The 14,407-nt window shown below is 47.1% G+C and overlaps 1 protein-coding gene across 2 annotated transcripts in view; it reads right to left on the bottom strand.

Annotated features, from left to right (window-relative positions):
• Positions 1-373: 373 nt before the first annotated feature.
• The window catches only part of PTPRB (protein tyrosine phosphatase receptor type B), a 110,351-nt gene continuing 96,317 nt past the window's right edge, over positions 374-14,407 (bottom strand). For both annotated transcript variants that reach the window (XM_084794132.1, XM_084794133.1), the window contains 2 exons: positions 8,741-8,861; positions 374-5,916 (listed from right to left, as the gene is read on the bottom strand). In XM_084794132.1, the coding sequence (XP_084650258.1) occupies positions 5,894-5,916; positions 8,741-8,861 (144 nt within the window). In that variant the 3' untranslated portion in view covers positions 374-5,893. The remainder of the gene's footprint in view (positions 5,917-8,740; positions 8,862-14,407) is intronic.

Here is a 14,407-nt window from a genome sequence, read left to right as displayed (position 1 = left end):
CAGTACAGCGGCTCTTTAGTGGACGTCACTGTCCGCTGATGTGTGGAGTCTGTGAGGAGCTCCCAGGCATCCCTCCAACTCAGCACCGGCGAGAACGCACCGGCGCTGTTGGCCATAGATGGTGCTTTGGTTGCTAATGAAGTGCAGAAGTGAAAACAAGACAGAGACAGCCGATGGCAGAGTCCACTCAGTGTTCACAGTGCCCTAGGGACGCCAAGCCCCAACAACAGGAACACACATTAAGACAGCCATGGTTGGCATGACAACAGCCTAGAAGGATTTTTTAAACTGAAAAAACATCTACTTCTGAACTTTCTCTTCAGCAGGGTATGATTCAAGTCATACGCAAGAAACATTCCAGCAGAAGACAGGACACTTTCAATGAGCAGCAGCTTTATTCCAACATCGGTGAGGCTTTGTGTAAGAATCCATATAGGTTTCTTTCAACCACAATTACAAAGCTGAAGGCATATTAAGCACATACATTACTTCACTAGGAAGACGGATGAGATTCTCTGTTCAGACAATGTTGGTTACAAATGCAATAGTTGTGGGTAGATACAGCAGTATAAAAAAAAATAGATTTACTGCCATTTTACTAGATTGGCAGAGAATAAGCAAATGACTTTAAAACCATGACAGTGCTCTGTTATGGAACATCATAAGTTAAGTTGCTGGATTTATTTACATTATGTGTTATACTCCACACAGCCAGAAGCGACTTCTGCCTTAAGCCGTGCGTGCAGTGGGCTGTGAACTATACTCTGTGTGCCGGAGGTTAAGCGAGGAGGCCTGTTGCTCTTCCTTCTCGGAGAACTGAACTTGACAAGCAATGGCCAGGATGAAGCGCTCTTTAGCGGGGCCACGGCCGCCCTCTCTTCTCAGTGCAGCGGAGACCAGAGGACTCTGGTGTAGACCTTCACACTGACTGACCGGCGCAGGCTGGTCACCTCGGCTGGAGTTCCAAAGCCACAGTCACCTGCACTCCTTTTTTCAATGCAATGCACATTTTTACACACAGCGATTACAAAATGGCTCCAGCATAGCAGAAAAGCTTGGTGTTGGGGCAAGGAGGGTATTTCTTAAATAAAATTACTTGAGGCAGAAAACAGCCCAAAATAACCCTTCTTGTGACTATTCTAAGAAGGGGTGCATTTCCTTTGTCTGACACTATTTACAGTTTTGAACAATTTTCTTTGGTGTCTTATATAAGATCATGTGCATTGGCATATAGGTTAAAAAATAATCTTTGGTAAACCTTTTAATAGATCTTTTATTTCTATTACATAAACTTCTATCTGGGAAGCATTTACCATGTTCCTTACTTAATGAGTGTTATCTGTATAGACAGTCCTTAAAAAGTAAAATACATACATTTATTCCAAGGAAACCTACCTACAAGTCAAGTATCCTCTCAGCCAGAAGTGTTTTCACTGCTACACACATTTTTAGAAGATAACAGATTTTTTTTTTTTGCTGTTATCATGACTGCATTGAATGTCACCCTGAATTTCAACCTAAATGGCCAAACGCTTAAAGTTAATCCTGCACTATAAGGCTCTAAGGTGCTGGGTCTACAGTGACAAACCCTGAAAACGCAGTCACACACCTGGTTAACTCAGAAGCCAAGCGAACCATTTCAGCTGTTGACTAAGCTAGATCTTCTGATCGACGGAGTCACGGTGAGTCCCAGTGACAGTAACACGGAGAGCCTTTACCTGAAATGGCTGTGGTCAGATTCTGTTTGCTTTTTAAAATGAATGTGGACTAGGTGAATAAATATAATATGAATCTTGAGGTTGCATCTAATGTGCAAACAGGAAGTTCATTTCTATCTCTCATGTACTCTGCACACACAGCTGATGGTTAAGTTTACACGGTAGTTTTAATGTACCTGTGTTCTGATCGACACATCATACAGGGCCAGATGTAGACCTTACCATTGTATCATGTCGGTGCCCGAAAAAGCCATGGGCTTTGGAGCATTTGGGGTTTCAGGTTTGGGGATGAGGATGGTCAATCCATCTGCCCTAAAGAAACACATGATGAGATTTTAAAAGAGCCGCGCCAAGAAGGAAGGCACGCCATTGCGTCGCCATCCTGTCTTCCTGGTGTCTGCGTTGGTGGTCTCTTCTCCAACCGTTTTCCTTCTCTGCATCATTTTACTTTCTCTCTGCAGTCGTGGTCTAAAGCTTGCTTTGCTCTGGAACATTCTTGGAACACTGGCTGATCTTCTGAAGCTTGGATTAAAGGTCTCCCGGGTGGTAACGGGGCACTCAAGCAGGTGTGCCGTTTCTCTGCCGTCCTCAGGCTGAGAGCTTGCTGCGTGGAACTCGCTCATGCCTTCTCACCGCTCATGTCCAGTCAATTATGTTCTCTCTCTCTCTCTCTCTTTTTTTCCAGTGAGATAGAACCCAGAAACCCTCTGAACTGCTTCTAAAAACAAGCAGCATATTACCTGTTAGCTATTCAGTGGGGACATGGTCGGGTTTGGTCTGGGCAGCTTGTGTGAATAAAAGCTCTACAGTGTTCCATGGCTGGGGCTCCAAGACAAATATATTGATCTAGTGACTCCAGGATTCAACATTCCAAAGAACCTACAAACTAGCTGAGCAAGAATTTAGACATAACAGATCTTTTGTGTGTGTGTGTGTGTGTGTGTGTGTGTGTGTGTGTGTGTGTGTGTGTGTGTGTGTAAGGATCAGAAAGTGTTTAATATAAGAAGTTAGAGCCTTAACACCAAGATAAGAGAAACAGTGTGAGGTGCAGCATGCAAGCCCTATTTTTGTGTTGCTGGACATCTGTTAAGCCATCTCACATTATTTTCTCATATCATTTTGGGCTTTCTTCCAAGAAGTATTAACAAAATTAATTACAGAGACTCCTAAATATAACTGACCCCAAGTTGCTGTATCGCTTGCCTTATTAATGTTGGAAAATTGAGTCTTGATCCCTCTTCTGTAATGTTGAGCATATGAATGAAATGTTAGCAATGGATGAAAGGTGAAGAGATGAACGGAAGATAAAATCACAGCCGACTGGCACAGTGACAGGGAGAAAGAAGCAGCAAGCAAGGAAGAGTGGAACCCACCACTAACAGGTGGGACACTCCTCAGGACCAACATTTGCAAGCCCAGACAGGGAGATGCGTCTTTGAAATCTGATTCAAGAGTGGAAAACTTGGCAGCTTTCCAGGGGGAAAAGCCGACTGATAATGTGAAGTTGATTTAATGTGACGAGATTAAAGGAGTTAATTATAAGGAGCCTAGGTAAATAATTATTAAGATGCAAAACAGACTCTCTCAAGGTCTGATAGCCTTGAAGTCCTTTGAAGCCTTGATGATTAAAGAGCGGCACTCAGGTGCAGACAGGACGCCTGCCAAGGCAGGGAGTGGAGTATTGACAGAGGCTCAGCCACATGAAGCAGTAAGTAGGGATGCATCCGATGGAGCAAATGGCACGGGAACCTTTCTTTTTCTTACTTTGTGGCACCTGAGACTAAGCCCAGGGTCTCCCACATGCCAGGCAAACATGCTGCCTGTAGCTACATTTCCAGACTGGCTCTCTGCTAAATTCCACCAGTAGATCAACTAGATTTGTATTACATCTTCCCGGGAGAAGGGAGGTTGCATAGCAAAATATTTGTTGCTAAGGGGGGTTTAAAAACTAGTACAGAGGAGAGAATCAGTATTTCCTGGAAAAGAGGACAAGGATGTGTGATGTTCCCTGGCTGCGTGGCTGCGCTAGGTCCTGTAATTTCAACCCCACCTTTGAGGGCGTTTGGTGTCATTCATGGCTACAGATGTGCAGGGGTGTTGTGGTCGTAATTCCTGGTCTGTGCAGTTTTTGTTACTTTCTCATCTACAGCACTTTATAGCAGGTGGCCTAAGGAAGGTGACCACTTGTGCTCCCATCCCTCCCCCGTCCCAGGCACTCTTTCGGGTCCTACTGAAATCAGCAAGGCTACTTTCACTGCCATTGTGCATTCTCCTCGCCGACAAAGAAACGGGTTTTGGAACAGTGCCTTGCAGGTTCCAGGCGCCTGCTGGAACTTCTCTTTCCAGGCTATCAACATGCTTTGCATCAAGCAATGTCAGTTGACAACTCGGTTTTGTTTTCCTCCTCAGGAGGAGGGGGGAATGGACACACACACACACACACACACACACACACACACACACACACACACACACACACATGCTCCGTCAGCCTGGCCTTTTCTTTTTCCACTAAGAAAAATGATTCCTAAAGGATGCCACACTAAAACCATGTCCGAGCTCTATTTTCTCCTAGTTAGATGTCTCTATGTTTATATCCCTGTTCAAAAGATCTGATGAGCTTCTGGACACTGGATCAGAGCCTCACAGTGTCATTTTCCCCAGGGTGCAGAGCCACAGTGACACTGTGAGAACTCTGGTTTCTGACCAGAGGGATCCTTAGGAACTATTCCTCTGTGCCTATAAACTGTAAAGTGCTCTACAAAATGACCTCCAGGTTGGGTGTGGAGTTATGTAATCATGACTATCACAATATATTCATAAACTAAAATTATAACGATCTTAGGGATAGTTAAGCATTTTCAACCGTTATTCCAATTACATTAGTTTTATTATTGGACTTTATGATATGTAGCAAAAAATGCAAACATTTGAGAGAAACTCAATTTCTGCAAACGAAGCCCCAAGTTGATAAATGTGACTCCGCACTCAGGCGACTACAGGATTCTTCCCCTGCCTTCCTCGGAAACATCTGGGAATGAGGCCTTGATTTGGCCAGTGTCCACTTTCTGACTCACTGGAATTATTTATATCCAAAATAAAGCACAGATCTTATACACAAAATGGGCAGGGTGTGCGGTGTCGTCTATATTAAATGAAGCTTCAGGTGAGTGCTTGACCACATTTTAACTGCATCAACTTGTTTAAAAAGGTCTCCTGAAGGATTTTTAGACTAAGGACAAACTGGGGTTTGTTTTTACCATGGCTTACTTTTTAAGTCTTCACATATAACATTGTAGCTATCTCTATGGCCGCGTTGGTAGGCTACACTTTCTTTGATCAGGAGCATAAGCAACCACCATAGCACTTCCCAAAGGAAGATCCAGAGTGACTGTTGCAGCGATGCACGCTGCTCTGTGGCATTACCGTCACAAGCTACCCTTACATCTGCCAGTGACATTCACTATCACGGCCCTCAACCCAGCGGTCGCTGTGACTCTCAAGGTCCTTGAGCTGACCATGGCTTGTAATCCTGGGAGGAACCAGACAAAAAGCTTCTAGTTTAAACAATACCCAGCTTAGCTTTGATGGTGTCTAATCCTTTTTTTTTTTTTTTTTTTAAATTTCTTGGTGTATGGTCTACCGTAAAGGTATAGCCACAGCCCTAATCTTTCTTTGACTGTTACACTTTTTAGATCCCAAGATTTATTCATAAGAAAACAGTTCAGCAAAGCTAGCTTTCTGGTATGTTCTTTCCAGCTCTGACTTTTGTCTACCCAGTGAATATCAAGACAGGCAAGAAACAGCTCCAGGGATTGCCCCTGCAACCTCCTCGGCACACGTTTCACCAGTTTCCCCCGTCATATAGGTTGAATTGGGTTATGTAGGAACAAGCCATGGACACTTTAGTGTGCAAAAATAGTATTATATAAAGCTTAATTTTAAACAATTATGAAAAATACATATTTACAGGAGAAACTACAAAATACAAGTATATACAATAATATCTGTTATGCTTAAATTACATAAATTCTTTAACATTCTCCAGATTAATAAATTATACATAGTATCAACAGAAACAGCTGGCACCTCTGCAAGGCAGGAAGCAAGGTTTCTTTTTGAAAAAAAATCACACAGTGAAAACCTTTTTATCCAAGGGATCTTCAGGTGCACTCTTAATGTCTCGAGTAGATTGCATCTAGAAGCAAACATGATACGGTTAGAAACTGTAGAGCAGTGGTTCTCAACCTGTGGGTTGCGACCCCTTCGGAAGGGGTCACACGTCAGCTATCCTGCGTATCATATATTCACATTATGATTCCAAACAGTAGCAAACATACAGCTATGAAGCAGCAACTAAAATAATTTTATGGTTGCGGGTCACCACACCATGAGGAACTGTGTTAAAGGGTCGAAGTGTTAGGAAGGTTGAGAACCACTGCTGCTGAGGGACTGTCTCCGCTGTCCTAGTTACGAAATCTGTACATGGGAGATACTGGTGGGCATCACTAAAGCTCCATGTGATGTAGGAGACAGCCTCATGATGGGGCCAGCCCACTCCATTTACAAACGTAGATTCCTGGACTTGGAAGGGATGCTGGTTGCCCGCATCCTCCTGCCTCTGAGTTGCAGAGGGAGCCACAGGGCAGGGCACAGAGTAATCTGCCCAGGCTGTCACGTGGGCTATGTTCTGCATCCTAGCAGTTAGGAGTGAGGTTGTCTGTTTCGAGTCCACAGTTAGCTTCATTTAGGCACACCCAAGCTCAGTTTTTAAAAGATTCACAAACAAGTTAACACAAGACAAAGGAACCCTTAAGATCTACCCCCACCAACCGCACCATCCCAGGGTGTCTTAAAGAAACTGACATGCAGAAACCTTAATTTACTTCACGGATAAATTAGGGGGTAATTATTTACAACACAAAAGATTATCCGATTTACAGTGCACTCCTCTAAACAGCTCACTAAATAACATGCTGGCTGGGTGGGCAGGATTGAGACTGCAGAGAACAAGGGAACCTCAGGAGGAGGCGGCAGCCTAACAACACTGAGAAACAGAAAGCAGGCCCGTGACCAGGAACTGCAGCCCGACTAGCCCTCCCCAGCCTGGGTAGTACCTTTGGCCTCAATGGCTGGCCAGAGGTAGGAATCCTCTTCTTGCTGGTTAGTTATTGCTGATGAAAGCATGCCTTAGGAAGTTTGTGATTTTTTTTTAACTCCTGAATTTTTTTTTAAATCTGAGAAATGTTATACTCTTGCTCTAGAAGATTTATAAACTGGTAGGAAAAACATCACATGATCTTGGGTTGTTCAGAGATAGTAATTTTACTGTCAGACTTCCCCCCATTCATTGCCCCCCGCACCCCGACCCTCCCTACCCCGATAGATGTTGCTTCTATCTGTTTTACATTCTGCGTTTCCTAACTTGTACCATGGCTAAGCTATGGTTTGTCACTCAGTGGATGTTTGGTCTCTACTGGAAAGTGGTGGGACTTGAAAGAAGTGGGCCAAGTGGGAGGTGAGGGATGACTCTCAGCACAGGTTAGGTGTCACAGGAGTGAATTCACTTCCGCAGAATAGGTTTCTATCAAAGAGCAAGCATAGTTCCTTCTTAGCTGCCTGCTTCCTCTTTTATGATATGATCTTATCTGATGTGTTGTGCACTAGCTGCTGGGCCTTACCAAAGGTCAAGTGCGTGAGGTCAGCCCACTCACGGGCTTCTTTTCTTTGTGGATTGAACCCAGGGTACCTTGTCACCAAGCTACATCCCTACCCAAAGCCTCTTGTTTTTGTAAAGTATCTGGTCCCAAGTATGTTGTTATAGCAACCAAGACAAAGATTCTTCATAAGGGTCATCCATCCACACAATGATAATATCCTCAAAAGTATTCTTCTGAAGCCAGCTGTAATAGCCTGTGCCTCTAGTCCTGCTTATGGCAAGGCTGAGGTGGAAGAAATGCTTGAGCTTAGGACTCCAAGGCCAGTCTGGGAAACACAGCCTTCACCTCAAACCACCAAACACCAGAAGCCGTTCTGAATGAACACTGTACTATTATTAGACAGTGTGAGCTGGTGTCACCAGTTCCTGCTATGACCTCTGTCTCAAGGGCCCATTTATAGTCACATGCTTAGTCTGCAGGGTGATGGTGTTAGAAAATGCCATGGCAAACCCTCTGGAAGATGATGCATCCTCAGAAGGAAACTCTTACAGGATTATGTGGCCCTGCCTCTCCCAACTTTCTCTTTCCTAGGGAGAGGTGTGACCACTTGCCCTGACAGGCACTCTTCTGTGATTGCTATCTGCCATTTACTACGAGGTCCTCACAAGGACTGAGGGGACACAAGCACATGCTCTTGAACCCCCAAGAGTGAAAGCGACATGAACTTTCTGCTTTATAACATTAGCTGCCTCGAGTGTTTTGCGGTGATGACGCCAAGCTGACTAGCATAGTCGTCTATTGCATTACTGTTCTTCACGCCAACTTACAGCTGAAAAGGCTTTATGCACAAAGGGGATCGGTATACTTAAGACAACAGGAAAACACTCCGTCACAGATATGAATGCATGGAAGACACTGAAAACCCGATTGCCAAATTCTTCATTGAATCAGTTTTGTAATTTGGACTCCCAGTTATGGCTTTGGTGCATTCTTCTCCCAGTGGTCAGTTTTATCTCTTAGAAAAGAACTATTAAGGAGAGGTTTTTGTAGAGAGCATGCTGGCTTAGGCAGACAGAGGGGTGTAGCCAATTGCCGGAGCATCCGCCTGCCGTGTGTGGGACCTGGGTATTATGCCAGCACTGAAAAAAAATGATTGATACTAAATTTCTGTTCAACTGTGGAACCCTCCCCTATTCTGCCTTTCCTGTCTGCTGCTACTTTTGGGGGTGCCCTTTGGGTAGAAGAAGAAGTGAGAGGTTCATGCTGGAGCGACACTGAACTGGTACTAGATTCCAGATGATTGCATCCTGAGAAGTGGACTAAAAACCGAGTGAAGTGAGAGCTAGTGAGGTCAGCTCTTACCTCTGTGATACTCTGGATTCACATTTTCATAGATCGGAAACAGGGGGTTTTCTTGTTCGTTCCGCAGCTTCCTTGCTCTGAGGACATCTCTCACACACTGATGCAGATATATGTACTGACACTGTGGAAAGCCGTAGAAAACATCAGAGAAAGGATCCTCAAGCAGAAGAAAGGTTTCAATTTATCTTAGGGTTCTATTGCTGCAACAAAACACCATGACCTAAAGCAAGTTGGGGGGGGGGGGACGGGTTTACTCAGCTTACACTTACACACCGCTGTTCATCACCAAAGGAAGTCAGGACAGGAACTCAAACAGGGCAGGAACCTGCAGGCAGGAGCTGATGCAGAGGCCATGGAGGGGTGCTGCTTACTGGCTTGCTCCGCATGGCTTGCTTGGCCTGCTTTCCTATAGAACCCAGGACCACCAGCCCAGGCATGGCACTGCTCACCACGGGCTGGCCCCTCCCCCGACCACCAGCCCAGGGCTGGCACCGCCCACCATGGGCTGGCCCCTCCCCCATTGTTCACTAAGGAGAAAATGCCTTACAGCTGGATCTTATGGAGGCATTTCTTCAAACGAGGCTCCTTTTTTTTTTTTTATGACTCCAGCTTGTGTCAAATTGATACACAAAATCAGCCAGTACAGGACTGTCACAGAATACCCACGGTTGCTAGGATTTTGTATAATTATAACCTCTTTTTTCTGTTTCTTTCTGTTTTGATGAGACAGGGTCTCCTGTACCAGAGCTGGTTGGGATGTCACTCTAGAGCCTGGCTTTTCATCCAAATTCAGGTCCTTTACAGCAAAGCCCTTGACTGTCTGAACCGTCTTCTCAGCTCCCATCCACTCCCTTTACATGATACATATCGCTATAGTATGTGCTATGAGTGCCTAGGGCCATGTCTTTCCTGCACCCACTAGGTCCTTCACAACTCAAGAATGAATGCAAACACTTTTGTTGTGTCCTTTACATAAGCTGCCTTATGAGCTCAACCCCCTTGTTAAGTAAATACAACTATGAAACCACCTGAGACCCAGAGGAATTCATTATCTCCTCCAAATTTGCATGGCCAAGAAATAGGACCCTTAGAATTGTTCTGGAGGTGTGACGTCCAAGTTCATGTTTTCAGCATATTGATTTTTTTAAAAATGAGGAATTAATTTCACAGCATACTCTTCTCTTGTGTGCCCCTTCTTTCACAGATATGGTGCGGAAAGGAGGTACGTACAATTATCTCAACAAATGCCACTGCATCAAAACACAAGCCCAGCACCTTGTCTGTCTCCATCCTCTTAGCATCTGAGTCTGAATTGTGGAAGAATCTCAAAGACGCTGATAGATGTGGAGACCTACACAGAGCTACGTCAAGAGGACAGGTCCTCAGGCCAGCCACTTTGGAGTGAACTACTTTAAAAAGCACATATAGGAGGGTAAGGGCTCAAGTGACCATAAAGACACCTCGAAGAGTCTACTGAGGATAGCGTCTTAGCTACAGGAAGCCGAACTTAGGAGCTGGGTTCCCTGCTTTCTACTTCGTGAACTCCTCAAGGAGGAGCAGAGGCCTGTGTGTCTGTAGTCCGTAGTTTCTTACCATGACACAGCCATTGCTAGGACCCAGGGAGTAAGAAGGCTGGGAGGGGCGCCCAGCGCCATGCCGGGGACACTGGCTTTCCTCCCACATGCCCACTGATGACGCTTCTTAGAGTCTGTGTCTGAGTCAACACAGCAAGGGGCCCAGGGTCTCGCCACAGATAACAGCCTCTGTCCACTCAAGGTGTCAGACTTGGTACCGAGAGCAAGTAGACAGACATGGAACATTCTTCCTGGACTGTGTGTTTAAGGTGATCAATGTCGTGGAGCTTATAGGTTTTTGGTTTTTTTTTTTTAAGCTTGAGATACAATGTGGAAGTAAAAGTCTCCCCTCACCAAGACTTTTTTTCAAAGTGAGCAGTTGTTATTTTCATGGGTGGCACACCAGATATCATTCCTGATTGGAAACTAGCCAGGCACTCTAACCACAGGGCTTTAGAAGGTAGGCCTAGGACAGTTACAAGATCCAGACTGTTAGTTTTAGTTTTAGCAGGCGTTCTCATGTCGCTCAGACTGGCCTTGAACTCTCCATCTTCCTGCCGTAGCTCGCAGGGGCTGGTCACACAGGCAAGGGCCATTGCGCCCTGCTTTACTCCAAGCTGGGGGAAGAACTCAGGGCCTTCTGCATGCTGGGCAAGCAGTCCATGGACAGAGCACATCTTCAGCACTCTCCTCTCCTTTTGATCTTTTGGGGTGCTAGGAATTGAACTTGGGGCCTAACACATACTAGGTAAGAGCTCTGCCACTGAGCTATAGTACCAGCTAGGTTAGAACATCAAACAGACAGACAGACAGACAGACAGACAGACAAATAGACAGTCATAAGCAAGGCTTGCTTCAGTATTAAGACCTATTTTTTTGCTTTCTGTTTTTCTTTCTCTCACAGACCCTACTTAGTTTTATGCTACCTTCACCTTGAAAATCAACTTTTAAAAAATGTGTGTGTGTGTGTGTGTGTGTGTGTGTGTGTGTGTGTGTGTGCATGCCTGCCTGAGTTTATGTGTGTCATGTACATGCAGGACCCTTTGGAGGCCAGAAGATGGGGTTGGTTCTCTGGAATTGGAATTACAGGGCGTTCTCAGCCCCATGTGGTGCTGGAAACCAAATCTGGATCTTCTGAAAAGGTGGTAAAGCACACATAACTGCTAAGCACCCTCTCCTGCTCCACATAACCTTTACTTTTTAATTAAATTGCTTGTGAGTGGAAGAGGTAGACAATGAATGAACTCTGTTATACCCAGGCCATAGCTTAGTAATAAAGTGTTCAACAGTGATCCACCACGGGCTTTGAAACTAATTACTCTCTATTAATTTGCTTTGTCTTAAATATCAACTGTTCCCAATAGGCTAGTCTTTCAGAACTGATTACTTCTAAAATCATCAAGTAGCTACTGTAACCACCACCCCGCCTTACATCTTAAAGAAAATAGGAAAAAACAAAAACCAAAACCCTAACCTCAAGTCCCTGATTGGGGAGGCCCTGGCTGAGCGCTGACATTTTTCCATTCCATTTAATTCCACCAATCTTTGTGATCAAATGCCTACACGATGATAAAGTATAGAGTTGTGTATAAAGCTTCATGCAGAACAGGAAGCTCTTGAGATCATTTGTAGGAAGAAAATACCAAACTAGAAAGAAAAGGTGACCTTTAGAGAAGCCTGGAGAACGCAGGGCGTCCCACATGACAAAGATGACGTGAGAATGAGTTGGGAGTCCAGTGTAGCTCAAACACAGGTTGTCTGGGTCATAGGTGACCTTCAGGATAGTCTCCTAATTGTGACCTGAAACACTTTATCCCACAATGTCTCAGTGTCTCCTCATGAGAGCAGTAGGCATGCCACTGCCTGCTCTCCCTCAACAAAGTCTCTCTCAGAGTTAGGCTGCAAATCTGCTCTGAGGCAGAAGGCTAAAAGGGAGAAGACACTTGCAAGTCCCCTATTTCCTCTTTGTCTGGAAACCCTTGCTGTTTGATAAAGCCATCAAACATGACGATGACCTGAATTCCTTTGTATCCCAAGATCTCAAGGTACAAGAACACTGAGATCATGGCCACTATGGACTCAGATACATTATGCAAGGGCCCAGAAATTCCTTTTTCCTTTTTTGGAGCCATCACCCACAGGCACTGCACTGTGAATTATAGCTGTCTGCATCCATGCCTGTTCATGTAACTAAGCAAGTCAGGACGGCTGTGGAGCAGGGAGCCCAAGACTGTAGACTGTAGACATTGTCACTGTGGCCGAGGCTTAAAGCTACAAGGATAATGCCTGATTGCTCTCTGGGATTTTGGTTGGCTAAGAAAAAAAAAAAAGAAGACAGGAAAGTTGTATCAACTTTATATTTCATGGTTCTATTTATTTTCAAAGTCAGGGAAAGGGAATAAGTTAGGCAGTGGAAATATTTCAGGATTCCATGTGGTTTTTACCTAAGTTAGGCCAGGAGCAAATAAGCAGCCTCCTGGCCTGGCCAGTGCACCAACTCTGTAGAGCCAGCTCAGTGCTATCTGTCTGAGCAACAGAACTTGAACTTGGATCTCAAGCACTCACATAACAAGCCAAGTGAAGTGGTGCATGCCTGCAGCCCCAGCACCAGGGAGGTGGGAAGTGGTGCATGCCTGCAGCCCCAGTGCTGGGGAGGTGGGAAGTGGTGCGTGTCTGCAGCCCCAGCACCAGGGAGGTGGGAAGTGGTGCATGCCTGCAGCCCCAGTGCTGGGGAGGTGGGAAGTGGTGCGTGTCTGCAGCCCCAGCACCAGGGAGGTGGGAAGTGGTGCATGCCTGCAGCCCCAGTGCTGGGGAGGTGGGAAGTGGTGCGTGCCTGCAGCCCCAGCACCAGGGAGGTGGAGAAGTGGTGCATGCCTGCAGCCCCAGTGCTGGGGAGGTGGGAAGTGGTGCGTGCCTGCAGCACCAGCACCAGGGAGGTGGGAAGTGGTGCATGCCTGCAGCACCAGTGCTGGGGAGGTGGGAAGTGGTGCGTGCCTGCAGCACCAGCACCAGGGATATGAGAAGTGGTGCATGCCTGCAGCCCCAGTGCTGGGGAGGTGGGAAGTGATGCATGCCTGCAGCCCCAGTGCTGGGGAGGTGGGAAGTGGTGTGTGCCTGCAGCCCCAGTGCTGGGGAGGTGGGAAGTGGTGCGTGCCTGCAGCACTAGCACCAGGGAGGTGGGAAGTGGTGCGTGCCTGCAGCACCAGCACCAGGGATATGAGAAGTGGTGCATGCCTGCAGCCCCAGTGCTGGGGAGGTGGGAAGTGATGCATGCCTGCAGCCCCAGTGCTGGGGAGGTGGGAAGTGGTGTGTGCCTGCAGCCCCAGTGCTGGGGAGGTGGGAAGTGGTGTGTGCCTGCAGCCCCAGTGCTGGGGAGGTGGGAAGTGGTGCATGCCTGCAGCACCAGCACCAGGGATGTGAGAAGTGGTGCATGCCTGCAGCCCCAGCACCAGGGAGGTGGGGAAGTGGTGCATGCCTGCAGCCCCAGTGCCGGGGAGGTGGGAAGTGGTGCGTGCCTGCAGCACCAGCACCAGGGAGGTGGGAAGTGGTGCGTGCCTGCAGCACCAGTGCTGGGGAGGTGGGAAGTGGTGCGTGCCTGCAGCCCCAGCACCAGGGAGGTGGAGAAGTGGTGCATGCCTGCAGCCCCAGTGCTGGGGAGGTGGGAAGCGGTGCGTGCCTGCAGCACCAGCACCAGGGAGGTGGGAAGTGGTGCGTGCCTGCAGCACCAGTGCTGGGGAGGTGGGAAGTGGTGCGTGCCTGCAGCCCCAGCACCAGGGAGGTGGAGAAGTGGTGCATGCCTGCAGCCCCAGTGCTGGGGAGGTGGGAAGTGGTGCGTGCCTGCATCACCAGCACAGGGAGGTGGGAAGTGGTGCGTGCCTGCAGCACCAGTGCTGGGGAGGTGGGAAGTGGTGCGTGCCTGCAGCACCAGCACCAGGGAGGTGGGAAGTGGTGCGTGCCTGCAGCACCAGTGCTGGGGAGGTGGGAAGTGGTGCGTGCCTGCAGCACCAGCACCAGGGATATGAGAAGTGGTGCATGCCTGCAGCCCCAGTGCTGGGGAGGTGGGAAGTGGTGCATGCCTGCAGCCCCAGTGCTG

Source organism: Acomys minous, assembly GCF_964271855.1.
Source record: "Acomys minous genome assembly, chromosome: 9".
NCBI lineage: Eukaryota > Metazoa > Chordata > Mammalia > Rodentia > Muridae > Acomys > Acomys minous.
Note: the sequence above shows the minus strand (reverse complement) of the source record. Positions and strands in the feature narration are given on the sequence as shown.